This window comes from Uloborus diversus, chromosome 9 (assembly GCF_026930045.1).
Source record: "Uloborus diversus isolate 005 chromosome 9, Udiv.v.3.1, whole genome shotgun sequence".
Lineage (NCBI taxonomy): Eukaryota > Metazoa > Arthropoda > Arachnida > Araneae > Uloboridae > Uloborus > Uloborus diversus.
The window spans coordinates 52,973,209-53,000,938 of record NC_072739.1 but is presented as its reverse complement, the minus strand read 5'-3'; the positions used below and the strand labels follow the sequence as shown (position 1 = coordinate 53,000,938).

The window sequence follows — 27,730 nt, the reverse complement described above, 5'->3', positions numbered from 1 at the left end:
AGCAGCTTCCCTACTATACCCTCCACAATATTGATACTGTTTCAGCCTATCCTAGTCTGCCTTTCTGTCTACCGCCCTCCTAATCGGTGGTAACAAGTCAAAATTCAACCTATCATCATCATATCATCGTTTATTATTGTTTTAAACAAGAACTCAGAGACAAATGACTATTTTCTTTCAAATAATTCTACATCACGAAATTTCTTTGAAAAGGTTTTCAACGAAGAAATTACATAATAGGCAGTAAGAGTGTCAACAAACTAAAAATAAAATAAAAAAAAATTGTCGTAAAGACACACGATAGAAGTGAAAGTTGTAATTAATTATTTTTTTTTTTTTTTTAACATTTTGAACTCCTACTTCAATCTCACGTTTTCTCGTTCTCACGCTCTTGTTCTTTCTGCGCCTGACTTAAGCATATTTACAACCAAAGTTGTACATTTTAATGAAGAAAATAAATTATAAACATCGAGAAAGTTTTAATAATGCTCGAAATCTTCTTTTTAACTATTGCCAAAAACAATAAAAAATAATAGAATTATAAAGTAAATTTTATTAATAAAAGTTAAAAAACTAATGTCAAGGCTGGACTTTAGCAATGAGAATTACGCTTTTAAACTGATGACTTGACTTGAATCAAAGCAGCCTGTATTGTTTGAATAGGTTAAATCTACAAATATCTGCGTGCCTTAAATGGCCCTACCCTTAAAATCCTCGTTTTTATGAAATTTTAAAAAATAAGTTTCATTCGCTCATTTGATAAGATATTTATTGAGGATTCCAAAAATGTTTTACTTTAATTCCTGCGATTATTAGAAATGGAGTTATGGCTCCAAACATGCAGCTGAAGTGAAATTTTCGTAACCGGAAGTGAGCATTATGTGAGCTACAGAAATGTAATCAGAGCATTAGAACAGCCATTCTATAATTTCCAAACACTATTCTAATCCAATTTCTTATTTTAAAAGTTAAATTTTGTTAATTTTTGAATTATTTTTGTTCATTTGGAACTAATATTGTTACTCAAGATTAAAAACTTTAATTGCAATTTCTGAAAAACTACGATTTTCAGTTTTTTTGTTTACAAAAAAACCTGATTTCTAAAAATACTGTCGAGATATTGAAATGAATTTTTTTGTATATTCAGCTCATTTTGGGATATGTAAGGAAGCACCAAATATCTTGTGTTTATGTATTTACTAATTTTATGGCTTTTTTTGTTTGAAAATTTGTTATTTTATCTAAAAAAGTCACATTGTGTACATAAAAGTTGTCCTATTTCATCAAGTTTTCAAAATATTATAAAAATTTTGCTTCACAACACAGCTAAATGTTGTACTAACATATTGCTGGAATTAAAATTAAGAAAAAAAAATGATTAGAATCCACTACAGAAGGTTTAGCGTAAGTATTAATTTTCACTATAATTTTACTAAAAAATGCCTAATTTTCAAAAGTCAAGAAAAAATCTACGAAAATTGGACTTGATTTCATTGTTTTATTTCGTGTTCTAACTAAAAACACGTAGGTATGTTCAATGGAAATTTTATATTTTTCAAAAAAAAAGTGCTCCGAAAGTAGGTCCGTACCTTAAATTCAGTTTTGAAATTAATTTGTTAGGTTTATTAACAAAACAGCTTGATAATTACTAATATTTTCATTGCTTTTGGCAACAATTGAAAAACATCTACGACACTTCCGTCAACCCAAAAAAGTTTGCCGATCACAAATTTCTAAATCCTCGCATGAAAAGTTACTCTTCAAAAACAGTTACAAAATGCGTTCGTTTAGTAATCGAGTTTGTAGCAAAAGAACTTACGTTTAATAATTTCAAATCAGTTGTTGGTTTGAATTTTTCGTAGTAAACAGCATCCAGAGAATAGCGATCACATAAGTCTTGAAAGGCATATCTCCTTTTTTCTTCAGCGACATTTTGTTGAGCAAACAGCGTCAAAAGACACCACAGGAAGACTATATGCAGCCACAGAATCCGCTGCAAACAGGCCAATGAATCTGTGCATCAAGTAAAAAAAAAACAAAACATTTTTATCTCAACAAATTAAATTAGTTTTCTTTTTCGCTTTTTTTTCCACTCCTGTTTAAGTATCTGCAATTCAGCAGTTGAAGACCTCGGAGGAAGAAGGGGGCAGCTTCACAATAAAAAAAAAAAAAAAAAAAAAAAAAAAAAAAAAAAAAACAGGAATAACAAGTAAAAAAAAAAAGGTTACAGAGATTGTCCTGCACCAGATTTATAGTTACTGATTGTCATTTCTTAAAAAAAAAACAGAATAGGTCTGTCGTTTCAAAGAAGGGAAGGTTTCTATTAAACTTTAGAAATGAACATCCAGCATTTGTTCGAATTTTTTGCATCTTGAATTCAAATTATGTTTTTCGCCATCACGAAATGCAATGGGACGCTACTCGTTCAGTTTCTTGTTTCTACAAATGGAATGAAATGTAAATGGCCGAGAAATTCGCATTCGTTATAATATGACTGGTGATTTTGTAGAATAGGTAAAACGAGGCATATCCATAAAAAAAAAGAAATTGTGATTGGGACGCAGAAAAAAAGATTAAGATTTTATCACCGATATTTTCCAATACACTTATCATAAAGATTATTTACAGCGTGTAACGTTATGGATTTTTATTTCTTTTCATTAATGAAAGAAATAAAAATCCATATCCCATCATCCCCTTAAATGATGGGAATTAGTAATCTAAAAATTTTGCTTTTTAAATTCATCTATGTTGATGTTTTTCCAGAAAAAACTTAATTTTACTCCCCCCTCCCTCTTTTAAAAGTAAAAACTACTTAAGTTAAGCCTTGAATGAACGCAAAAGATTTGTAACCATGGCGGGGAATCCTCTTTATAAATATTAAAATTACGAGTTTAGCTTATTCTCGTTAGCTTGGGCAAGTCTGAAAAATCAAAGCAAACTCAACTTTGGTCCATTCAGGATAGTAAGCAATTCGTGATTGCTCAAAAAAGAAAACATTTTTAAAAATTCATGTTTAACGATTTTTATTATAGTTGATACTATGCTAAAATTTGTCTCAATGAAACCAACACATTTCAATAAACTATAATGTTTCCTTACACAACATAAAATTATTTAAATTTCACTTCAAATTGGATCTTAGTGAAGCGAAGTGTAATCTGCCTCCCCGATCCCGAAATTCCAAACTAACTGGATTTGCATCCCTTCGCCAGGGTTGGCTTTAGTGTTATGTTTCAGGATATATTCTATAGTCAGACATAGTCTGTAGTCTCCTATAATTCAAAAATAATAAATTATTTACACCTTTTTAGATTTTACAGTATTTTAAATAAAACTTACTTCTGTGTACAACCATCATCCTGAAAATCCAGAAAATAATGCCGAGGTGGAAAAGTCTTCTCCATGGCGAGACTTCCCTGGGAACAGAACTTCTCTTCAACAGGTGTGTAGTTTGCATCTGTCGTCGTATGGGTATCACACGTCAGCTTTACTTATCTTTATTCTTTGAATTAAATGATAAGCTGAAGTGATCATAGTCGGAAAGTAAATATTGATTTTTTTTTTGAAAAATGTAACGTCTGAAGCAGGCCCTGCTCCTGGGGTAGGCGACCTCACCGCAGTAGATTTTAGAGGGTGGCAAATTTCATAACGGCAAAATGTAAGGAGACAAAACAAGAAAAAAATTTTTTTTAAAAATGACAAACTCAAATGATTTAAGATATATATATATATATATATATATATATATATATATATATATATATATATATATATATATATATATATATATAATTAAGACGAGGGTACACTTGTCAATATCGCCTGGGCGGGGGGGGGGGGAGAGCAAATCCACTAGAGCCGGCCCGGTATGGAAGCCAAACATTCTTGCAAAGTCGTTTCATTGTTTAGTGTTTTATTTCATTTGTTTATTTACTTTTTAACAAATGATATATTATATATATATATATATATATATATATTTAACTCTATATTTAAGATGTACGTGTTAGGTCCCTTTCCCAATTTTAAGGTATTTGATGCTGTGATACTGTTTTCATAATGTGAAAATTTCAACTCTTCTTTAAGGTAGGTCGAATGTTACACGGTCCATCGTTTCAAAGTTTTCCAAAGAGTACAAAGTAAGGTTGCACACATAAAAAAATTGGCTCTATTACTGATTGATCGGCGGAACATTACCGATTAATCAGCTACCGATTAATTATAATGCTACAGATTTTAATGCAATAATTTCTCTCGTCACCTTTCTTTTTTTTATTTTATTTATTTTATTTTCATTCATAATTTTTGCTTCTTTGGTTCTAGCTTGTTCATTTCTGTGACTGATGATTTGTTTTCCTCAATTTTTATGTTTTTTTTTTCTTTTTTTTAAAAATAATGATACAAATACAAAAGTGACTACTAATAACAGGTTCTAGGCCCAGCGAGACTTTAACTAGTCACTTTATCGATCCTCAACGAAGATCAAAAACCCTCTGAAAACTATTTACCTCATTGCAAATAAAACTTGACCACAGAGAGAGTGGCGGATGCCCTTCAAGCGGAAACATCCTTTATGTCATTTGTGATAGGTAAAATAAGCCAGAAAGCGCTGAGCAGAAACAGGCACGTTCTCGCAGATCCTATCTACTACAAAATAATAACAAACGACCAATTACAAATGACAAAAATGATGTTTCTTCTTCAAGATCATCCGCCATCTCTCCATGGTCAAGCTTTAACAGCTACTTGTAAACTATTCCGAATGCCTACGACCCTGTTGATTGATTGGTTGGTTCTATTGGGTTTTATGACGCAAGAGCCTTGATTGGTCATACTGCGGCAAACGATTGTTTGGGAGAAGATAAAAAGTACCGAAAAAAGTAAATTGTTTAACGAGAGAAGGACATAAAACATTTAAAACTTTGCCGAAATAAACACATTAAAGAAGTTTTAAATTTAAAGAACAAATTAAAAGAATAAGAAGAAAGACAATTTTGAGCAAAAAAAAAAAAAAAAGACAGAACAGGAACATAAGGTCAAACATTAAATGAAATCCAATTTCCTGATAGACAGGGAATAGTTTGAGATCAAATAAACCCTCTTTAGTAGTAATTTTTCAAGATTAACTTGAGATTTGAAAAGTTTTATGACTCCTGGTTATGCTGAGGTCGATAATTTTGTCGAGGTGCAGGATGCCTTTGAAACTAACATATGCAAATTTTCAGCTTCAAAGATCCAAATCCTGAGCCTCTAGGATTGGCCAAAAATGTGATCCAAAATGGCGGATGAGCTTTTTGTGACAAATTCCCATTTTTAGCCTAAAAGTTTGCAGAAAATTTTAACACACTAGAAACTTGAAATTTTAGGAGCGTGCTTAAAGTACGATTGGCTGTTAATACATTCAAGTATTTTTGTAAGTTCGAGCTCTTTAGATTTTTTACAGCACGCGTGAAAATGTGCAGCGGGGGAAACTTTCCACTGGATTTTAAGTTGTCATAAAATCTGCACAAAAATAATTCAATGGCTTGTACTTCGTGATTATACTGTTAAATCTCTTGTTTTTAATGAGTTACAGTTGCAGAGCTTAAATATCTATTTTCTAAAGGTTATTGTCATCCAAAGTGGTTATCAATACCGTTCAAGCGAAAAATAGCTTATTTTCAAAGCACTGTAACTCGAGTTTGTCACCTCGCACCTTCTTTTCGTTAATACCATTAGAAAGAACAGATTTTTTCCTATCAAAGCAAGTTTTTTTCTTCTACGACGTTCACACGAATAAGGATTTAAAAAAATGAGCTCGATATTCTGTCTGTCGTAACGAATTGCCATGTTTAAGCTCAGGTTGCGGAAAGCGCTTTTAGTTGTCAATACGTTCTACAGGGTTCATACGCTTGTGGTTAAAAAAAAAAAAAAAAAAACTTCCTGACTTTTCCAGGTTTTCCAGGTTGTTTTTCAGAAAATTCCAGGTTATTCATTACATTCAAAATTAAGTTTAAATAACAATGTTTTCAAAATAATTAAAATTGGTTAAAGTAACAATGCGTAAGAACTCTTTTTTCTCTTAAAATTGAAGTTCTTTTAACATTTTGTTCAAAGTTGTTTTCATTTGTTTAGTACTTGTTGAAAACAAAATACTTTCAACTTATTTTAACGTTTCTTCGATGCCACGTGTCACGCATATTAGCGTTTTGCTATAAATGTGCAGCAATCTTTAAGCATCCACTTTTGGTTTACAGTTCTTTTTGTTTTCCAATTAGTACATAACACAAAACATATTGAGCAAAATACAAAGCTATTTTTCAGTATTAATATGATTAACTTGTTGCATCGATCGGCATCTCGTACAATGCATAATAACAAAAATCAACATCCGCCAATCATTAGCCGGTGCCAATAATCATCAGTTTTGTTTTCTTCCGTATTTTTAAGGATGCTTATAAATAAAATTAAAAATTTTCTTTTTCCAGAAAATAATCAATTTTTAAAAGTTCATAATTTATTGCACATTTACTTTCAATAGTTTGCATTGAGACAGACATCCAATTCTGTTTTTGTAAATTTACGTCTACTTCCATCTTGTAAACAACCAAATAAGGCGACTAACTGAAAAATTTAAGATAAAAAGTAGATTTTTGAATTTGTAGCATAAAAGTAGTAATAAATAATTAATAATCCTTAAACAACTACAGTTAAGACAAGATAGTCAGTTTTTTAGCACATAAGCGTCTAAATCAATTAGAATAAAAAAATAGTCTGAAGATAAAATTTTGCATTTTTCCAGGAATTAATTACGAATTATCAGGAAAAAAAAGGGCACATTTTGCGTTGTTTTCAATAAGTTGCATTGCAATAAACATCCAAAGCCGTTTTCGGAAATTTAGGCACTTAAAAAGTTTACCAAATATGGCGGCTACGCCAAAAATTAAGGAATAATTTTTTGAATTTTGTAGCAACAATTTGAAAATAATAAATCTTCATGAAACTACAACTCAGTTTTAATAGTTTAATAGTTTTTAGCACATTTGCGTCCAAGGCAATGAGGATTAAGTTTTAAAAACAAATATTTTGCAGTTGTAAGAAACATCCAATTCTGCTTTGTTTTTTGGATACTTAGGCAACGTGTCTGCTTCAATCTTGTGAATGACCAAAAATGGCGACTACGTTTCACACGTAGCTTCAAGACATTTCCGATCAAAAATTTTTCCCGATCGATCCTCCCATCCCCAGGCTTGTGCTTCCGAAGCAGTAAATTGTCTCCTCCCCTGGTGAGTTTTTTAAATAAATTTTTAAAGTTCAAGCTTTTGTGACGTTAAATAGCATAGGAAGTGACGTCATGTCCTTTTCCGATAGGGGAGAAGCCGAAGGTCACGCATTCGACTTCGAAGACGAAACGTAAAAGGCTTATCTCCTCGCATTTAACTTCTCGCGTTTCTGGAACATTAAACCTCTCATCCTCTCGGAAATATTGGAATATCCTCATTGATGTTACATGAGGAAGATTATTTAGATTGTGCTTTAACGAATCCGGTCTCCATAGTGTGTTCAAACGGATTATTGAATTTCTAAAAAATAAAAATATTAGCGCGCTCAAAATGTTCCTAGCGAAAACAAGGGATCTTCGGCGGAAGGCTGCCCATTCGCGCCCTGTGACGTTTCAGAAGCGCGCACTTTTGCGCGTGGATTTTTAAAAATTCATTAAAAATCAATCACGGTGTTTTAAAATTCGGCGATGGTGAATTTTTTAGTTTTGAGGGTCAATTAACAATATCCAATAGCCAAAATATGAACATTTAATAGGTTGCAACTTCCCTATTCCTGTTCAGCCGAGGAATTTATTGCGGATCTAAAATGGCGACTGTGGAAGTTTTTTTTGGGTCACCACCAGGGCCGGATTAAGCCAGCGCGGGGCCCGTAGCAAATGTTTCCAAGGGGCCCTGGTTTTTGAATGATATAATAAATAATATAGCATTTCTTCATGGAGACGGGAGGTGTACTTATAACATGCATGAATACATAAAAGTGGATATAGTTTTAGAGCTTTGCGATGGTTATGATCCCCTTCTATTGCCCCTCGTCTTCCCATTACTACACGTTTTTAACTTTCAATTCCAAAAACGCCATTTTTTACGATATAAAGAGAGGGGGTACGGGGGCTTACCCGCGGAAAATTTTCGATATTTCAATTCTAAAAACTCAATTCTAACGACCCCTGATCATATTAGGAAGAGAAGATTCGGAGGCCATTGTTTGGAGAAACTGAAGTCAAAGGACGCAATTGCATCCTATCTGAGGTAAGATCAAAGGAAAAAATTTGGGTTCACAGCGACTCTCCAGGCGGTTTTTTAAAATTGAAGTCTTAAATAAAACTGCAGATTATCCTTGATGATGTTGTAGAAAGAGGAAAGAGTGGTGTTCTAGGAGGTCCCATTGGAAAATTTTTGAATTTATTATCTGTTATTAACCCTTAATAGGGGAGGTGCGGTCTCACACACACATACACATACACCCACAAACCGCTCAAAAGTTCATCCCATCACCCCTATTTTATTTTCAGTCTGATTGATTAGTTTTCCCAATAGCTTTGTGTTTTGTGACCTTGAACAGCTCTCTTGCTTATAAGCATCTTTTGGCGAGTGCATCTGGTTTAAATTTCATTGCATTCTTTTGAAGCAGTCTGTGAGACCGCACCTCCCCTTCAGTGTTAGAGTTTTTGGCTGTAGTAGACATGACTCTTAACGTTAGAACAGCGGATATAGGTTCATTTTTCTTATCCGCGTTATTTGAAATGTTTACAAAAGTTAAGCAATTATGTTCCAAGAACAATAAAGGCTTAATTATTTTTGGAAATACGACGTGAAATACTAATAGTTAAAGGGCTGTCAAAATTTTCCCGCAATGTGATATAATCAATTTTCTAGTATTAAAAATGCCTTGTACATATTAAACAACTGAAATGAAATCATTGATTGATAATAGATTCATTTTTATTACGAATAGTAAATTATTTACTGCAACATATGATTTCTCTCGAAAAATCTTCAGGCACTTGTTAAATTTCCTCGGAAAATGTATATTTCAGTTCAAAATCCAATAATATTTTTCTGCTGTGCAAACAAAAGTACAAAGAATATTTAAGGGAATTTACAGGACTTTATCTTAATTACACGATTTTTTATAAAAATTAAAGTAGAGCGGTCTCTGAGACCTCACGTCCCCTGCTATGTCCTACTTTTTCACCTCCCCCGTTACGGGTTAATCTAAAAGCACAATTTTCAGCAAAAATTCTTGAAATTATATACGCTGAAATTGTATTTTTTTTACGTTCTTTGGTGATTTTGGGGCGAAGTTCGCGAAAGCCATCCCCTGGAAATTTCTCGAAAGTGAAGTTGTGAAAACGTGATAGATAGTAGGCCATGGTGGGTTACGTTTCGGTATGGGATGGGGGTTCAGGCATTCTCCGAGGCAACCAGGAAAATTTTCGAAGTTTAAGTCTTAAAAGTACATTTTAGACCATTGTTAACAATGTTGGAGGGGGAAAGGTACACTCCCATTGAATTTTTTCGAAATTAGAGTCCAAAATACGCATTTGTTGACCACCTTATTAGACGACGTTATAGGACGGGATCGGGCTCGGGATTACACCCATGGAAATTTTTCGAAACTGAAGTTCCAGAAGGCAGTTTTAGCGGGTTTTCGATTATGTTAAACAGTTTTCTTCCTCAATTTTTCTAAATTCCAAGTTCGAATAAAAATGTTTTTAGCTACTTTTGGTGATGCAAAAGAAAGGGGTTAGGTTCGGGGCATGGGTGGCAGTTTTTTAGTTACCACCCATTCAGAGGTGAAAAAACGATATTTAAAGTCTTTCTTCTACACAAAATTATTTTATTTCATCGAAAAATAAAATTCTCCTAATTCATTTAGTTCGCTCAGCATAAGTGTGAAGTCTCAATTTTTTTTTTCTTTTCTTCTATCATGATCTCTTAATTTTGCTCATTGTTGTTTACAGTGCCGGATCTGCGGGCTCGTGTCACGGGCGGAAATTTTTGAGGCTGATAAATTGACATGAAGTTAAGTAACCAAAAAGAGTTTAGGATTACTAATAATTACCTTTTCAGGACTCAAATTTCGAAAGCTTTAAGAAGAAAGCCACTTTTAAACAATTTCTGGATGGTAACCCTTTCCCCTCTCTTGTCTAACATCACCAAAGAGAGCCTTAAAATGTGGTTTTAGGATTTGTGCTTTAAGAATTTCAGCATCCTCCTTCTCCTGCTATCAACAAAAAATCGCTTAAATTTAAGTTTTTAGAGTCTAAATTCCGAAAAATTCTGGAGAAAGCCCTTAAACCATCTTGATTTCAAAATTTCAAAAAAAAAAAAAAAAAAAAAAATCCAAAGGAGAGTACCCACCTACTTTCCTAGCTTCTCAACATTTGGGGTAAAAGGCTCCAAAGCATCACTCTTTACCTAAAGTTAGAACTAAAGATAGACTGCTTCTTGAAGATTTCAGTTTGTAACATTTTGCGAAGCAAACCCGTATCCATTCCCCCCCCCCCCCCAATAACGTCTCCGGTGATAATCTAAAACCACGGTTTGATACTTGAAGTCAGAATGGTTTCTGGGGAAGTTCAGACTCTCATCCCTTTCTCTAATCTTCCCACATAGCTTGAAATTTTGTTTTCAGCTTTACTATGGGCCGATCCCTCAAACCCTTTCCTCCCAAAGATAGCCTGAAATTGACTTCAGTTTTGAGCACAATTTCAGGAAAGAACCCCTTCCACCTTTCCTTTATTGTTATGAAACAACCAAATCTTTCTTTTTTTTTAAAGGCTTGTAGCCTTTAAAATAGCGTTAAAATAGCTGAAAGTTTTAGGACCCTAACTCCCTTAAATTTCCTAAGATACCTTAAAATTGACTTCATTTTGAAAAAAGAAAAAAAAATCCAGAGAAAACCCAATTCTCCGTTCTCCAAACTTTGCCTAAAATTGTAATTTTTAGGTCAGTTTTGAAACTTTTCTGACCCAACAGGGCTTTTTCTGCTTCCACTAAGAAAGATCAACTATAATTGTGTTTTCAAGACTTCAATTGGGAGAAATTTCTGGAAAGCAATCTATCGAAAAAATAAGATTTTTAATTTACCTGAGCATTTAGAAAAGCTAAATGTAAATAAAAGGAGAAAGATAGAGAGAAATTTAAACGAATAAAAGTACGGAAAATAGATTTTTTTCTTCTTTTTTTTTCTGGAATGTTTTTCTCATGGCGCGGGGCCCCCAGAAGCGCGGGGCCCGTAGCATTTGCTACTTCTGCTCTATGGCTAATCCGGCCCTGGTCACCACTTTTTTATTGCCAGCGTCATTTTCCCTTAAAATTTTTAGTTTTTTCAGGAAACATCGATAAAAACGAAGATTAGATCTCATAGTACAAAATTCCCTGGGTAAAAATTGGAAAAAAAAAAAATTTTGGGGCAAAATTTGAAAATTCCCTGACATTTTTAACTATGCCATTTTCCCCTGACGATTCCAGGTTTTCCCGAAGCATACGAACCCTGTTCTAGTATTTTAATGAGTTTGAGTTCATTAACTTTTGTGTAGCACTCATGCGAAGTCTTGACAAAACGCAGCAGAGAAACCTATTCCTGGATTTTAGAATGTCATAAATTCTGAACAAAAATGATTCAAAAGCTCGTACTTTGTAATTCTATTGTCAATATGCACGTTTTTAATGGGTTATAGTTACACAGCTGAAATACTGATTAAAAAAAAAAATGGCATCCAAAGTAGCTATCAAAATCGTTCACATGAAAAATAGCCTATTTTTAATGCGCTGTAGCTCAAGTTTGTCAAATGGCATCTTCTTTTAGTTGGTACCATTAGAAAAAGCTTTTTTTTTCGTATAAAAATAGTTTTTCTTTCCGATGGTGTTCTTTCAGATAAGTAAGAAAAATGAGTTTTGAATACTAATTGTGTTTCACGAGAAAATTTCGTTTTACAATGAATAAAGAATGGTGAATGCCATGGAAACCGGCTTATAAGGATTTTGCAACTGTTATAAGTCAGAATAGTTTTTTGATTCTCTCTTAAAAAGTTATTTTGCAAATGAAATATGATAGAAAAAGAAAATTATCTTGTTCTGTCTGATGTATCAATCTGTTTCCAGAATAAGATATTTTTCTGTTTCTAGGGAAGGAGACATTTTTTTGAAATAACACTGATGAAATTTGACAAGATTACTCGCAACTTTCATCTGAGAGGATATTCGTCTGTCCTTTGTGACTGGGATTTCGAACAGTAAAACGAATGTTAAAGTGGTACGTTAAGCAGAATATTAGCCGCCATACTGGCGGCTTTTTGTGTCAAATTACCATCCTTACGCTAAAGGTTAAGGTTGCAGAAAATTTTATCCCACTAGAAGCCTGAAAATTTGGGAGCTTAAAGTCCGTTTGGCGTTTAATATATTCAAGTACTTTTGTGAATTTCAGCTCGTTAGGTTTTGTGTAGTATGACGTGTAAACTCATGAAAAAGTGCGATGGAGAACATTTTTCCTAAATTTTAGTCTCATAAAATCTGAACAAAAATAATTCAAACATTCATCCTACTTTAATTTTACAACTATAATTAGTCAGAAATAGTTTTTTTTTTATTCTTCTAAGTTAGTTAGAAAATTAAATATGATAGAAACAGAAAAATATCTTGTTCTGGAAACAAACAGACAGAACAAGATGTTTTTCTGCTTCTCTCACAGCTTTTAAAATAGGCTATTTCTCACTTGAACAGTTTTGATAGCCAATTTGAATGAAAATGCCTTTTATAAAATAGATATTTAAGCTCTGCAACTCTAAACTATTAAAAACAAGTATATTTTTACAAAAGTAAGAGCCTTTGAGTTATTTTTGTTCAGATTTTATGACAACCTAAAATGCAGAAAAAATGTTGCCCATCACGCTTTTTCACGAATTTATATACATGCTACACAAAATTTAACAAGATCAAGTTCACAAAAATACCTGAATATATTAAAGGCCAAACGTTTTTTAAGCTTCCAAAACTTCAGGCTTCTACTGTGATAAAGTTTTCTGAAACCTTAGCGTAAAGATCGCAGTTTGTCACAAAAAACTGATCTACCATGGGATCACATTTTTAAGCGATCCTAGATGCTAAGGATTTGGATCTCAGAAGCTGAAAATTTGCCTAGTTTCAAAGGCATCTTTACACCTCTATAAAATTTCATCCAAATCAGAGTTGGTCGACCTGGAACCAGTTGAAAAACTAGGTCAGTAGATGTGGAAAGACTCATATACTGTCGGCCCTGCTTAATCGAATATCATCGGTTCCAAGAAATATTATTCGACTGAGTGGAGAAATTTTCCTTACCTTTCTAAATTGGCAACATTTGATTGAAAACGTAATGAATAACTATACAAAAGAAATAACAATAAAAATATTTTTGAAATAAGCTATGTAAACAACAAAATAGTTTAATAATTTGTATATAAATAAAAATTACGTATAAAAATACTTTAATAAAGTTGCTTTCAATTTCAGTTGGGAAATCTTTGTTTAGGCATCTTTTTTTAGTACAATATTTTTTGAAAAATTCCTTAAATGGTGGATTGCTCGATCTAGGTCTTTTGGGAATACTTTTCTCATTTTCTTCCCTCCTCGTCTGCCGCGATTTACATTTAATATTTATCAATTCATTATGATCTGAAATGTGAATATTTCTTTGTGTTTAATAATTATCGACTGCTCTATGTATTTTTTGTAATGACAACGACAAAATAAATGAGATAGATTAGAGGAAATGTTTTGATGGAATATGAATGTTTTTTCTTGTCCGTTGATGGTGAAAAATATTGTTTTATATTTTTACGTCAATAATTATTTTTACTTAACTTATTTCTAATTTATTCAAAACTTTTTTCAACAAAAAATATTTGCTACAGCTGATAAGTATATTTCGATTATCCAGCGAAATTATTCAATTAAGCGGGAACATTTAACATTGCGTCTATGGGGAAATATTCGGTTCCGGGAGGTTTCATTCGTATAAAAGCCGGGGATTCGTTTATCCGTTACCCGATTAAGTGGAGCTGACAGTATTTTCAAAAACATTGCTGTGGGGTCAAATAAACAACCTCGTAAATCTGCGGAAAGAATAGGAACAACAGAAATATAATTTTTGATGCAGCCCATAAATCCTCAACACAAGACCTCGTGAGAAATCCACTTTTCTTTGTATGATTGAAAAGCTTCGTTCTGTCTTACTCAGCTGTTCCTATGCACCCCATTTTATAGTACCATTCACATAATTGGAAATTGCGCTAAAAGGAAAAAATTAATTTATTATGCATATAATACTACCATTAAACTTTTTTTTTTGATATGCTGAAAAACTGATACATTGAGCAAAACATAGTTATTATAATGCTAACTTAAATGGACCCACACTTCGGAATAATTTGTTCAATTAAATAAGACATACGGTTCAATGCTAACCAAGGGTACCCACCAAGATGGGTCATGTGCAGATTGCAGCATTGAAATTTTTAGGGGAAAGGAGAGGTTTGATGGGTATTATTTTACTTTTGGGGGGATTCTGTCTTAAGGGGGTCGAAAGGACTCTGAAGTATTTAAGGTTGTGTGCTAGAGGAATGGACACCCCCGTTACAAACAACACAGTAGTCTAATAATTAGTGGTTTGAAAAACTACTTTTTTTTGTATCGAACTACAACTACAATTACTTTGTTACAAATATAGTTAACTACAACTACTTTTTTCAAAATGTAGCAACTACAAACTACTTTTGAAATGTAGTCGCTACTTCGTGACTTTTCAAAAAATAAGTAAATAAAGAGCATACATACACATTAGGGTGCCCCACAAAAAACGTAAGTCGATTTCTGAAGTTGCATACCCTCTTATATTTTTCCTTTTATGTCAAAACAATTGTGCAAAAACATTTCATAATTTGAACAACGGCATCCAGTACCGACTTGCATCTGAAAGTGTAAACCAGCACTTGTATTGCTAGACCAAATAAAAAATAAAAATAACTTTTTTTAGAAACTCGTAATTTCTGTTGATAAAACGTTGCCCCCGTATACCCCACATGTACCAAAAAAAACATTTATTCAGATTTAAAAACATTTAGATATTTGTGGCCAAATATAAACACTTCGCCTAAATTTTATAATTTTCTTCAAAAAACTGATCTCTTTTTAAAAAATTACATATCAATTTAAATAAAATATAAAGCAAAGTGCATTTGCAAGTGAATAATAAAAAATAATATGTTTAAAATGAAAAAACAATAACTTAAGATTTAAAAAATCTACATTTTGAGTTCCATGTGGGAGACTTAAATATTGTAAGAGAGCAAAAATTCCTATTTAACGCTTGTTATCGACTCTATTGTTTATATTTTCAGTAATGCATGTGGGGTATAGGGAGGCAATGTTTTATCAACAGAAATTTCAAGATTCTAAAAAAAAGTTTTTTTTTTTTTTTGGCCTAGCATTGCAAGTGCTGGTTCGCACTTCCAGATGGTTGCCGTTGTTCAAATTATATGAAACTTTTTTTTTTACAATTATTTTGATGTAAAAGGAAAAATACAAGAGGTACTTGAGAAATAAACTTCCGATTATTTTGGAACGCCCTAATACACACACAACGTAAGAGCGATTGAACGGAAATATGTTTAGATTGATAAGTTAGCTCATCTGAACATGGAATATTGCTAAGAATTATCTATTATTTCTTTTTAAAAATGTATGTTATTTATATAACACTGTAATGCTCGTATTTATTTTAAGCCGGCCAGAGCAGTTCAATATCGTCCTCTTCTACAACATTTAAAGTATAGCTTCTATATTTGGTAAATGCTGTAAAAGCACTTATTTTCAAGAGACTTTGATTTTCGCGTACCCGTTGTAATTACGAAAATTGGCCTCAAGAGATATTTTTGTTTTTCAGGTTTTAATCTGTACATACAAAATTAACAAAATTTTTAGTTCGCGAAATCATCGATGTCTTCATTTTCTCTTTATATTAAAAAAAAAAAGGTAAGGTCAAAGAAATTGTGAAAGGAAATCTGTGATGGGTCCGCGTTCAGGAGACCCCATAACGCCTACAGCCTTGAAATTTTGTACAAAATTACTTCGAGGCCCAGTGGTTTGCACTTGGGGTTTTGTTTTTTAAATTTCGAATTATTTTTTTTGTAATTCACTTTTAAGGCTCAAATTTCGCGTAAATTGCCTATTAAAGAGAGGTGGGAGGGGGGGGGGGAATTACTTGCACGCATTAATGTATATTATTGGAAATAATACATTATAAGATCACTAATACAACATTAATAATATCGTTGGATAGAGTGGAATTTCCCGCATTCTTACGCAATTTGCTTCAATGCTCTAACTTAATTACGGCGGGAGTTATTTGCATTTTTAAATAGATTCTTTTAGCCTTAGCTGAAATTTAGACACTATTTCTTCTTTAAATCTATCAGCAAAAAGTGAAGGAATTGTGTCACAGTTTTCTTTTTCACGCCACCGGAAAGAGCGGCTTTTTTTACTACAGATCTAACTCGACTTATAGTCGGAAAAACTAAGCTTCTTCCGTAAAAAAAGTTACAAGCCGTTTTAATTAAGTTCGAAAAATCTCAACTCGATTCAAATTATTATTGATTTGGCGTTGCCATAGTTACGTCTTTGAGATTCGTTTGTCTCTTTTTTCTTATTCACAAATTTTAAGGGTTTTGATTTTAAAGGAAAATCTTAAGCTCAACTCCATTCAAGACCCGAGCTAAAGAGCAAAATATATTCCTGGAGACCACGAATATGAAAGCGACTTTTCAAAAGTACAAAACTGCAGTTTTTGCAATGCTCAGGAGCCCCTTAGCATTTACAGCTCTGCAAGTTGGTATAAGTTATTTTGAAACCCGGAGAAGAGGTGCTTTTTGTTCTAAAGGGAACTCATAATGCGTTTTTGATTCCTTTGTTTCCTTTTAATTGACGATTTAAATCTTGGGGATCAAATAAGGTTGTGAAGCAATCTTGGGGGGGGGGGGGGGGTCGGTAAGCGTTAACGAGCAGAGGGCGGAGCCTCCTAGTCGTTAAAATAATATGCTTTTACAGTATTGGAACAACAATCTCTTTGAAATCTAAAATGTTCATCCACGAGACATTCTCGGCAGCCAGAAAAAACAAAGGAGTTACTAAATTGGGCGTTATCGTAAATTCATTACTCCTTCTTTTTCAGTCAAACTCTTCTCAGTATAAATATTGGCGAAATCACGAGACGCGGGAGCGTCCCACCCCGCCAAAGAAACCAAACGTCAGCAGCCAACAGAAGCAAATCCACCGCCAAAGACGAAATAAAATAAAAGCGACCAAGAACAAGATTACACGACAGAACAAGTTGGGGTTTTCACCTCTCTGTATCTCAACCCCATGAAGACCCCTGGAGTTGATTTTTGGTACACTCAATCTCTAGTGGCCCCTGAAGCCGTAAACCCAAATACAATCCCCTGGACCATCAGGGGGAGGAGGTATTAAAGTTATAAAATCGCTGTTCAAAAAAGTTTTCGCTTTCTTTGACAGGGCTACAGCCCGGACGAAAAAAAGGAATCAAGCTGAAATTTTTGCACACACATTCCTTGTGCCCTACTGATGCGCCTTTTGTGCCATTTGACCCCCCTTCCCTTCCCTCCTCGTTTTTACCCCCCAAATTGTACCTTCCCAGGGTTCTATCACAGCCCCCGGGGGGCTACGGTGATGATTTTTTGTATACATATTCTTGGGGGGCCATTGAGTACATATACAAAAATTCAACCCCCAGGGACATCAAGGGCCGGAGTAATTGAAGTCTGAAAATCACTAATTTTCCTTAAATTCTTCTGTACTTACTCTCAGCTCATAGGGTTTGTCTATCTCGGACTGCAATTGCAAGGTTTAGAACAGATCTAACAGTTATTCCAAAGTTGTCTTAGGAAATGAAATTCAATCAAGACTAAAACATATCCAACAGTTGCAACTAGACTTTAAATCGCGGATATCACAAATTTGCCACAGCGACTGCGCATGCGTGCAGGACTTAGCTCATTGGGCCTTCTGTTTTTAGATTCTATGTTGTTTGTTTATACTTAAGCAGATAAAACAAATTAATGAATGAGATTAGAATGCTGTCCTGCCCTACCCCCAAGTTTTGCCAATACGAAATTTCCTTCCCCCTGTTTTTTCAGTTTTGATATATTTATGGAGGGAAGAAATTTTAAATGTTGGCGCAAAACTGGGGTTAAACCATTACAATATTTTACGTGACAAATTATATGAAACTGTACGTATATGAATACGGCACATATAACTTTTTAATTAAAAGCGAAAAATAGCACTTTTTTATTGGTTTGCTTATTTTCTAAATTAATGGATTTTTCACAAACAACACATAATGAATTGAAAATATATGAAATACGTGTGTGGATATCCGTGCTTTGCAGTAATTTGTTAGCTAAAAAAAATTTTGTAATTAGTTTAAGCAAGACTTTTAATGAGCTTAGTCTGCGCACAACATGCGCATTCGCTATGGCAAATTTGGGATATCCGCGATTTGACATCGAGTAAATTTGTATAGATCTTCTGACACATTCAAATTTAAAATATTTAATGGCTTAGTTTTTTTTTTGCTTGGTGATAACATGCATTATTTCGTTTTTTAAATGAACTTTTAAACAAAACTAGGTATTAAACAAGACAAAGACTTCTATCAAGAAAAAGATAAATCACCAAACAATTAAAATTATCCCATAAAACTTAAAATAATCCACGATTTAAGAAAAAATGCAATTAAACAAAAAATGAAAAGCTAGATTAAAATAGCCCTCAAGCTGTAAAACATTTAAAGAAACCTTCATGAAAATGTTGAATAATCTGTCAAATAAAGAAACTGTAATAGAATTTATTGAGAAGTTGTAAAGTACTCGAAAACAATATAATTTAAAATATAGTATTTTGTAATCCAAGAAGTTTTCTTTGCAACAGAGAGGATACAAGGATTGCAATAAAATTTAAACAGCCCAATTCTCGCAAAATGAACATAGAATCTTAATAGTAAGAAAATAACTTTACGTAAAATTAGGCTAGCCATTCCTGTTCCTTAAAATCACAAAACAGCGTTGTTTTAATTGAAAAATTTCTGACTTGAAGTTCTCAATTCTAAAAATACAGACAAAGTAATAATATCAATGCAAAAAGATGTGATATCTCATCAAAAACAACCCTGTTGTAAAAATTTCCCCACCAAGAAAACCTTTAACTTTTCCGCACAAAAAAGAAAACCTGCATCGTAAACCCAAAAACCCTCAGCCATAAAAAAGTTATGATATCTAGTTTGCCCACCAAGTATCTGCCAAACTATCATCCTCCCTCTTCTCCTTTTTCATCACAGCTACTTCCATTAGAACCTCCTCTCACTTTTAACTTCTCAGAAATATGGATAGATCTTTTAAATTGTTTATCTTGTTTGGCGGGAAACTTTTCAAAGTGAAGTGGTTTCTTAGTGAGCAAAAAGCTTCGCGCCAAACAAGATAAACAATTTAAAAGATCTATCCATATTTCTGAGGAGTTGAAGGTGGGAGGAGGTTCTAATGGAAGTAGCTGTGATGAAAAAGGAGAAGAGGGAGGCAGATACTTGGCGGGCAAACTAGATATCATAACATTTTCTGGCTGAGGGTTTTTGGGTTTAGGGTGCAGGTTTTCTTTTTTGTGCGGAAAAGTTAAAGGTTTTCTTGGCGGGAAAATTTTTACAACAGGGTTGTTTTTGATGAGATATGAAAATTACGATGGCAAACAAACTAATGGTGTCCGACAGATAGAATGTTTGGCGTCAAAATGATATGCTTGAGGTGAGCTTGTGTTTTTACGAGTCTTATTTCTCTTTGCATCCGTTGATGTACTTGTGTAAAATTCGCTTGAACCTTGATTTTTTTTTTAAAGTTTATTTAAAAGTAGTTTCCATAAATCGCTACAAACTACTTTCTTTTTTGTATCGAACTACTCGCTACACTATTTTTTTAAAAGTAGTGCGCTACTCAACAAACTATTAAAAAATGTAGCTACTACAGTAGCGTCGCTACTTGTAGCGCGCTACTTCCAACCACTGGTTTGATTCATAATTTTGCACTAACTTTAAATTACATTTAAAGGGATCATTGATGCTATTTAGATAATTTTTTTAACCTATAAATAAATTTACAATTATTATTTCTTCCCTACTGTCTGTTTTGAAGTAGTGTACATCTCTCCTCTCCCCCCCCCCCTCCAGTAACTTATCAAAGGTTAGTTTAATCATCACAAAACTAAAAGTGAACTTAAACTTAATCTGATCCAACAAATGAATTTTCAAATGCAGTGCAGAACCCTTACAGAAGTGTTCATAAATAGCAAAAATACAGTTTTTATTGAACAAAGTGTTCTGTGTATGAATTTACAAAAGTAAATATCAAAATAAAGGGATTCTAATTTTTAACCTTAGAGTAGAAAATGTGGACTCAAAGTCATTCTTTCTCTAATTTTACTGAAGGCAAGCTAAAATTACATAAAAATCTTAACATATTTTAAAACCAATACAAAATTGTATGCATGGGCTTTTGCATATGCTCATAACCTTTTTAATGCAAAAGGTTGTGAGCATATGGATATAACTCCTGACAAAGGTATCAATGAAGCTCAAACTTTTGGCTTTTGTCAGGCTTAACTTTCAAAAATCACCTCATTTTGCACTGAAAACGAGACTTTTTGTAACTTTGAAACAAATGTCCACAATCTCTTGGAAGTTTGTGCGTATTTAAAGCTGTTATTTACTCTTTTACGTCTCAGCACACTGGTATTTATTTTTTTCCTCATCTTTAACATGTTCCACAACTCTACTTCAATTCTTTTTTGTTAGGTAAACAAAAATATCATCTTAAGCTTATAATTGCTTAAAAATAAACTCCACACAAGAAGTAAAAAAATATTTAATATTTTCTGTTAAAAATTATTTACATTAATCAGATGTGAATTTCTTCACTAAGGAACAAACTTTTTCAGCTAAAGCTACAGCATCCTCCTATAAAAGAAATGTAAATTTTATGACAAGGCTTGAAAATAATAAAGTACAAGATAAAAAAAAGTTTTAAATTAGAATAGAAATTAGAATAGTGAATAATTAGAATAGTGTAAAATTTTGTGACAACATTTTGGCAATTGAAATTTACACAAAACACAATATATTTTTTGAATTTTTCAGTGCATTGGCCTACTAAACCATTGAATGTTTCTTTGTAGATCTGGTACTTGTTACTGAAAGATTTCCAATGTCGATGAGATACATTTCAAAGCAGCTTTGTCTTTGGATTTAGCATTTTTTAGTTTTTCTTGCTTTCAAGGTTTTTCTTTATTACATGCTTTTTCTTTTATTAGTTTATCTCCAAGACTGTTGGCCCTGCTTAATCGAATATCGTCGGTTCCAAGAAATATTATTAGTTTATAAGCGGGGAAATGTTCTTTATCTTTCTAAATCATTACATTATTTTTTGAAAAAGTTCTGTGATAGTGGATTTCTTGTTCAGTGTCTTTTGGGAACACTTTTCCAATTTTTTTATTTCCCTTCTCATCTGCCGTGTTTTGCATTTAATATTTATCAATTTAGTATTGTCAAAAATGTGTATATTTCTTCCTGTCACTTAATTTAATTATTGATTGCATTATTTATTGTGTTATCTTGTAATGGCTATATATATATTAAAAAAATAAATGAAATAAATAAATCGAATAAAAAAATGTTCTGATGGAAAAATTGAATTTTTTTTTTCTTGCCCGTTGATTACGAAAAATATTGTTTTATATGTTTATGTCAACAATTGTTCTTACTTATTTCTAATTTATTAAAAAATTTTCTCAACAAAAATATTTGTGAAAGTTGATCAATATTATTCGATTAAGGGGGGATCCTGAACACTGCATCTATATGGAAAAATTTGGTTCCGGGAGGTTTTATTCGTATAAGGAGGGGGGGGATTGGTTTATTTTTTACCTGATTACGCGAGGCTGAGTCTCTCTCTCTTTCTCTCTCTCTCTCTCTCTATATATATAAATAATATTAAATCGATAAATAGATGTTTCATGTATATTTACTTCACTAGCATAATAAAGAAAAAAAGTTGCAGTTCCTTAAATAAAGATGAATGATATTCAAAAGTAAAAATTAGGAACATTAATAACTAAAATTGATTTTTTTCAGAAATAAAATGAGCCATTATGCAGAGGAAAACACTTCTTTTGGACTTCTCTTCTATTATCCTTTTTTTTTTTCTGCTACAAAAATTAAGAGGAATTTCCATCCAGAAGAATAAAACTATAAATGATTAATTTAGAATTATTAAAGCACAAACTTGCAGAAATATTGCATACATGAGCTTTGAGGATGTAAGGAATACCTTTCTTCAATATGAAAAAGTTATGAATTTTCGGATGCATAGCAGAAATCAAATAGGAGACTTAAAACTCCAAAATTCATGCATGCATAATTTTTGCACCTTAAAAATGATGATTGCTTTTTTTTTTCTTTCTTTCTTTTTTTTTTTTGGCCACAATGCTGAGTGCTTTGCATCTTAGTTCAAACCATACTTAATTTTTGGTTAAACAATTTTTTTGGCAAGTTTTGAACAGTTAAAAAAAGCATTAACATTCATACTGGTATCGCATCCGTTTAAAATTTTTATGCAGAGTTATTAGATTGAAAATATTTCTTTCAATCATGTTAATGTATTTTGATCAGTTTAGTGGCAGTACAAGTAGCTTTTAAAGGACTTTTTTCTAATCTGGTCATTTAAGAAAAATGTTTAACAGTAGCCCTTATAAATGATAAAATAAGTAGCTTTTCATCTACAATATTTAATGTTACTAAACATAAATTTTACATTATACCTTTTTTTGAAATAATACAAAAATAAATAAAATAAAGTCATGAACAAAAGACAAAAAACGTACAAGTGAACACCTATGAACTTTCAAAGCATTACTACACACAAGATTTTATTCATGACCTAAATAATTAATCGTGTGTAAACCTTCCCCACTAATATTTATTCATGATATGCATTATTTGCTAGAAATTTGATTCTTAAAATTGCATGCCTAACAAAATAACAGCAGAAATTTGATAAGGGTGCTTTGCCTGATTTATCATTTAAACTCATAAAAAGAAATAATAACATAACCTAAATTAAAATCCTGCAGAACAAACAAAACAAAATCAAAGTTAGCACATCAGAAAGAGGTTATTTCTGCTTACAATTTTTCATTACAGTTTTATTTTGCACTTCACATCCTTTATGAAATTATTATAATCAATAAGTACAAAATTGGACAAATATAAAATTACCTGAGTTTCCGCTTCAGCATAAACTCTAACAATATCTTCAGTACCAGATGGCCTAAAAGATAAAGACAAAACATAGGAAGAAAAAAAGATACAAAAAAATTAAAATAAAAAATAGAATAATGCAAATTCCTTTATCCTAGAGAAAAGGACTTCATTTCCTCTGTATGGAAAAAATACATCAACAAATTTAAGTAAATTTTTTCCTAAAAAAGACCTTTCCTTATCTTTCTTCAAGTTCACTTCTTTTGGTGAGATGAAGGTAAAATTTAAATTTAAACAGAAGTGATATGGCGACCAGGTTGCAACATTTCGCCATATCTGGCACCAAAACGAGATGACAGTCGAGTTGGCGACATTTGGCAAGTTTTCGATAGAGCCTCATGTTAAGATATTAGGTTGGTGTCTAACAATATTCTCCGTAAAACTCATTCATGTATCCGTTCACAACAGATTATTATTTAATATAGACATTAAAAATCTTCCTCTCCTATGCTAAATCACTTTTATGTCATATTTATGCCTCTTTTGCACATTCATTTAGCTATTGGCACTATAGCAGATTTAAGATGCGAACAAACATGGTTTAAAAATTCATTTTCTGTTCTCTGGGATAACATCCCTCTTGCTCATTAGAGCTTTGGAACACAAAATTGTTAAACATGACATGAATGAATATCTGTAACTTACCTAACAAAAGCTCTAGCTCTTGAATATTGACCTACAGCAGAATCAATACTTGCTTGTAAGCCAGCAGGTTTCACGCACGTTCTTTCTGCATTTGTAGTAACAATAGCTTGACGATCAGGCACCTGAAATCAAAATAGTTGATAGTAGTCTCACCAACCAGACAGTTCTTTAGAATTTTGACGAAAAACTTTTTCTTTTATCTAGGTTTTGTTTTTACCAGCCAACAAGTTTATGTTTCCTGTATTTCAAGTTATTATATATAATTTGAACTGCTTTGATATTTACAAAACAAAACCACAAGACTATGTCTACAGTGCATAGAAATAAATAGAAAATAGTTTATATTCTGAAGGAAAAATAAGCCAAGGGATTACCGGCTATTGATGTTCGCAGCTTTTGTGCAAAAATCCAAAAATTACTTTCAGTTTCTGAGTGAGCTCTTACTCGTTTTTAATAATGTATGAAATATATTTTTATCACAGTATAAAACAATTGTAATAAACATTAATGTCTTAACTTCATGCATTAATCAAGTTACCTATAGTTTGGAAAAAAAGGACACTATTTTTATTCTTGGGTAGAATTATCAACAAAGATGAGGTGGCATAACATAATGGGCTCAACATAAATTTGTTACAATTAAAAGATAACAGAACGTATACCAGACAAATAAATTGGATTAATGTTATTATAGTCTGCTTGATGTAGAAAACATACTTTATACAAATAATTCTGAAAATAGCAGTATGTCATTCAATGGAAAACACGCATTTTCGTGGCTGGATGAGATAGCTATATTTCATTAAAACTATAAGTAAGGATATATAACAAAAAATCTTGCAAGCAAAAATCACATGCATGAATGGTCAGAGATCTTGTTCTTCTTCCTTTTTTAAAGCAAGACATTTCTCTTTAATAACAATACAGTAAACTCGCGATCATCTGCAGAATACAGTGGCATGGTAACCGCGGATAATCCGAATAATAGGTGAAAAACGATACAACTGTATACAATAGCTAAAAAATATGAATAACACTCACACGTACATTTAAACTATAGCTAAAAACATTACTACCTTGCATCTATTTACATTGAATGTAAAAAATATACATATGTAAAAGCTAAAAACGCACAATAACAAGTTTAAAAAACATTTTATGATAGTTAAAAAAAATCAATAAATAAAAAAAGAGTTGTGAAAAGACTTGCAAATAATTCGAACCATGGATAATCTAATCGCTGATATTCGGAAGTTTACTGTATTTGTCATGGTGTAGGACATGAAATGGTTTTTCGGAAGAATTGATAACTGTCAACTATCATAAAATAATTCAGAATTTTTTTAATTCCAAAACCTATTTTAATTGTTATAAACTCTCACATAATTATGAGAACTAAAGCTAAAGAATTTGTAAATTCATACCTAAAATCTCAAAATAGGCATAGGAGAAAAGTTAAATTACGTCTTCAAAATAGATTATATCGCACCTCGGCAACAAAATTAACTCAAAATTTTTGAAAAAGGTACTAACTATTGGTTTGAAATCTAAACTTAATGCTCTTTCTTCCGACACAATTAGCTTACACAACTGGTGCAAGGTGGCATGAAAACAATATAATCAACAATGATGTATCATTAAAATTTTACAATTTTAGAAATTTTATTTTCAAACTTTATACTTGCATTATTAATTTAGACAACAAAAACTATTTAGTAGACATCACATCATATGATTAAAATGAAAAACCAATGTAAACAAAGCACAGATTCTGAAGAAAATACAGATTATAGCTACTTCAAGGCTACAATAGAGCCTCATCATCAGTGCAAAAAGCTCGCCAACACAACCAGGAAGTCGCGAGAGAACTAATTTCATTTAGTTCTCTCATGACTTTCTAAAATGTGTGCTTTATTTACATTGGGTTTTCCCTTTAATCACATCATTTTTTTTTGCATACATTGTAATATTTGAGGCTAAATCACTTAAATCTACTGTTACATAAAATCTTGATTTTCTCCAATGTTTTATTTTTAGTTGAGTAACTTTCTTTGTCAGACGGCGATATTTAAAATACATCTGAGAAAGAGAACAAATTTAATAAATAAAAGACAACGAACAAATACGAACTTTGACTTTCATCTGCTTGTTAGGATAATCAGTATACATGGCATTCCAATCATCAACACTCCAATCAAGGTCAGAAAGTATAACTTCAACAAGGAGCAGATCAGATATAGCGTCTCCTACAGTCTATAACGGAACAAATGGATAAATCTTTTTTTTTTATAAATCCTACAAAAGATAGAGACTAACATTTCTAAAACCGTTCTACATTTCACACAATAATTTTGAAATCTTTCTATTCTTTCAAATTCTCAAGAGAAAGAAATTAAATTTTAAAAAGGAATTTATTCAGCTATAGGGCAACGGATCGAAATTAGCTTCACATTTCAAGAGATTGTAAGTAAAGTTAAATGAGATCGCTTGATAGTTTAATAAAAAGTAAAAACTTTTGATGACTGATGATCTGGATAGAACTTTAGCTAAATATTTCAGCAAAAATTCAATAAAGAAACAAAAATTCCTTCCAGAACCAACTAAGTATGCTTTTTCACTATCACAAATCAACAATAACTACATGCTATTATTCATTACAAGTGTATTTTCCATTATTTCATTTTTTTTAATGCTGAAAATAATTATTGCACAATAAAACATCACTCTCAACAAAAAAGGGCACAACCATATAGGGTGAAAACAATATTGAATCCATTTACTAAACTTGTTAGGCATCATATTTTTGTAATACTAACTGTCAAGATTCTTTAACAAGGGATTTTAAATAGGAAAAAAAAAAAAAAAAAAAAAAAAAAAAAAAAAAAAAAACCACACACACACAAAGGCGCATTAAATTCCAACTTTGAAATCTTTTACTTAATAGAGTTCTGCATAGATCAATCAAGATAATTATTTCACCAAAAATCTTGGATTACATGCAGATTTCTGGAATTGAAATCTGCTTCTCAGTTACAGAAATCTGCATTCAATTTTCACATGTAGTGCGTTTAGCCCAATGTATTCCTGAATGCTAGTTTTTTCGGAACTGGACATCCTACATTTAGTTTTAGTATATTTTTTGGGACTTTTGACCATTGGATGAAGCTAACACTGCTGAGGAGTTCTGGATTCATCTTTGCCATTTATCTGTTTCGTAACCTTGTCTGCTTGTTGTTTTATTGATGTTTATATTTACCTTACTTATTTTTTTGGCTGCTTTGCACACCTTTAGGCTTGTGGTTTATTCTATTCTAATGTTTCCTCTATAATATGTTTTCAATATATATCTATATACATATATTGCAATAGTGTTCCAAAAATTTCCAAATTATCAGATAAAAACTGGAAAAAAAAAAAGAAAAAAAAAACGAAAAAGAAAGGTTTTTGGGAGGTCACAGTGACCTATCTCCCATGACAAACAAGTAATAACCCAAATATTCAATATGAATATAATATTTCTTACTTCATTGATCAGATTGATTGTTTGCAAGAGCTTCTCTGCCATTTGTTTCTGAATTTCATTTCCTCTACAAAATAACAATAAGCATTCTTTAAAAAGAGATTA

The 27,730-nt window shown here is 32.1% G+C and overlaps 1 protein-coding gene across 1 annotated transcript in view; it reads right to left on the bottom strand.

Moving 5' to 3' along the window:
* Positions 1–21,019: 21,019 nt before the first annotated feature.
* The window catches only part of LOC129229235 (phosphoacetylglucosamine mutase-like), a 54,456-nt gene continuing 47,745 nt past the window's right edge, over positions 21,020–27,730 (bottom strand). The window contains exons 13-17 of the mRNA XM_054863500.1: positions 27,629–27,692; positions 26,236–26,358; positions 24,106–24,227; positions 23,419–23,470; positions 21,020–21,102 (exon numbers count right to left, since the gene is read on the bottom strand). Of these exons, the coding sequence (XP_054719475.1) occupies positions 21,040–21,102; positions 23,419–23,470; positions 24,106–24,227; positions 26,236–26,358; positions 27,629–27,692 (424 nt within the window). The 3' untranslated portion in view covers positions 21,020–21,039. The remainder of the gene's footprint in view (positions 21,103–23,418; positions 23,471–24,105; positions 24,228–26,235; positions 26,359–27,628; positions 27,693–27,730) is intronic.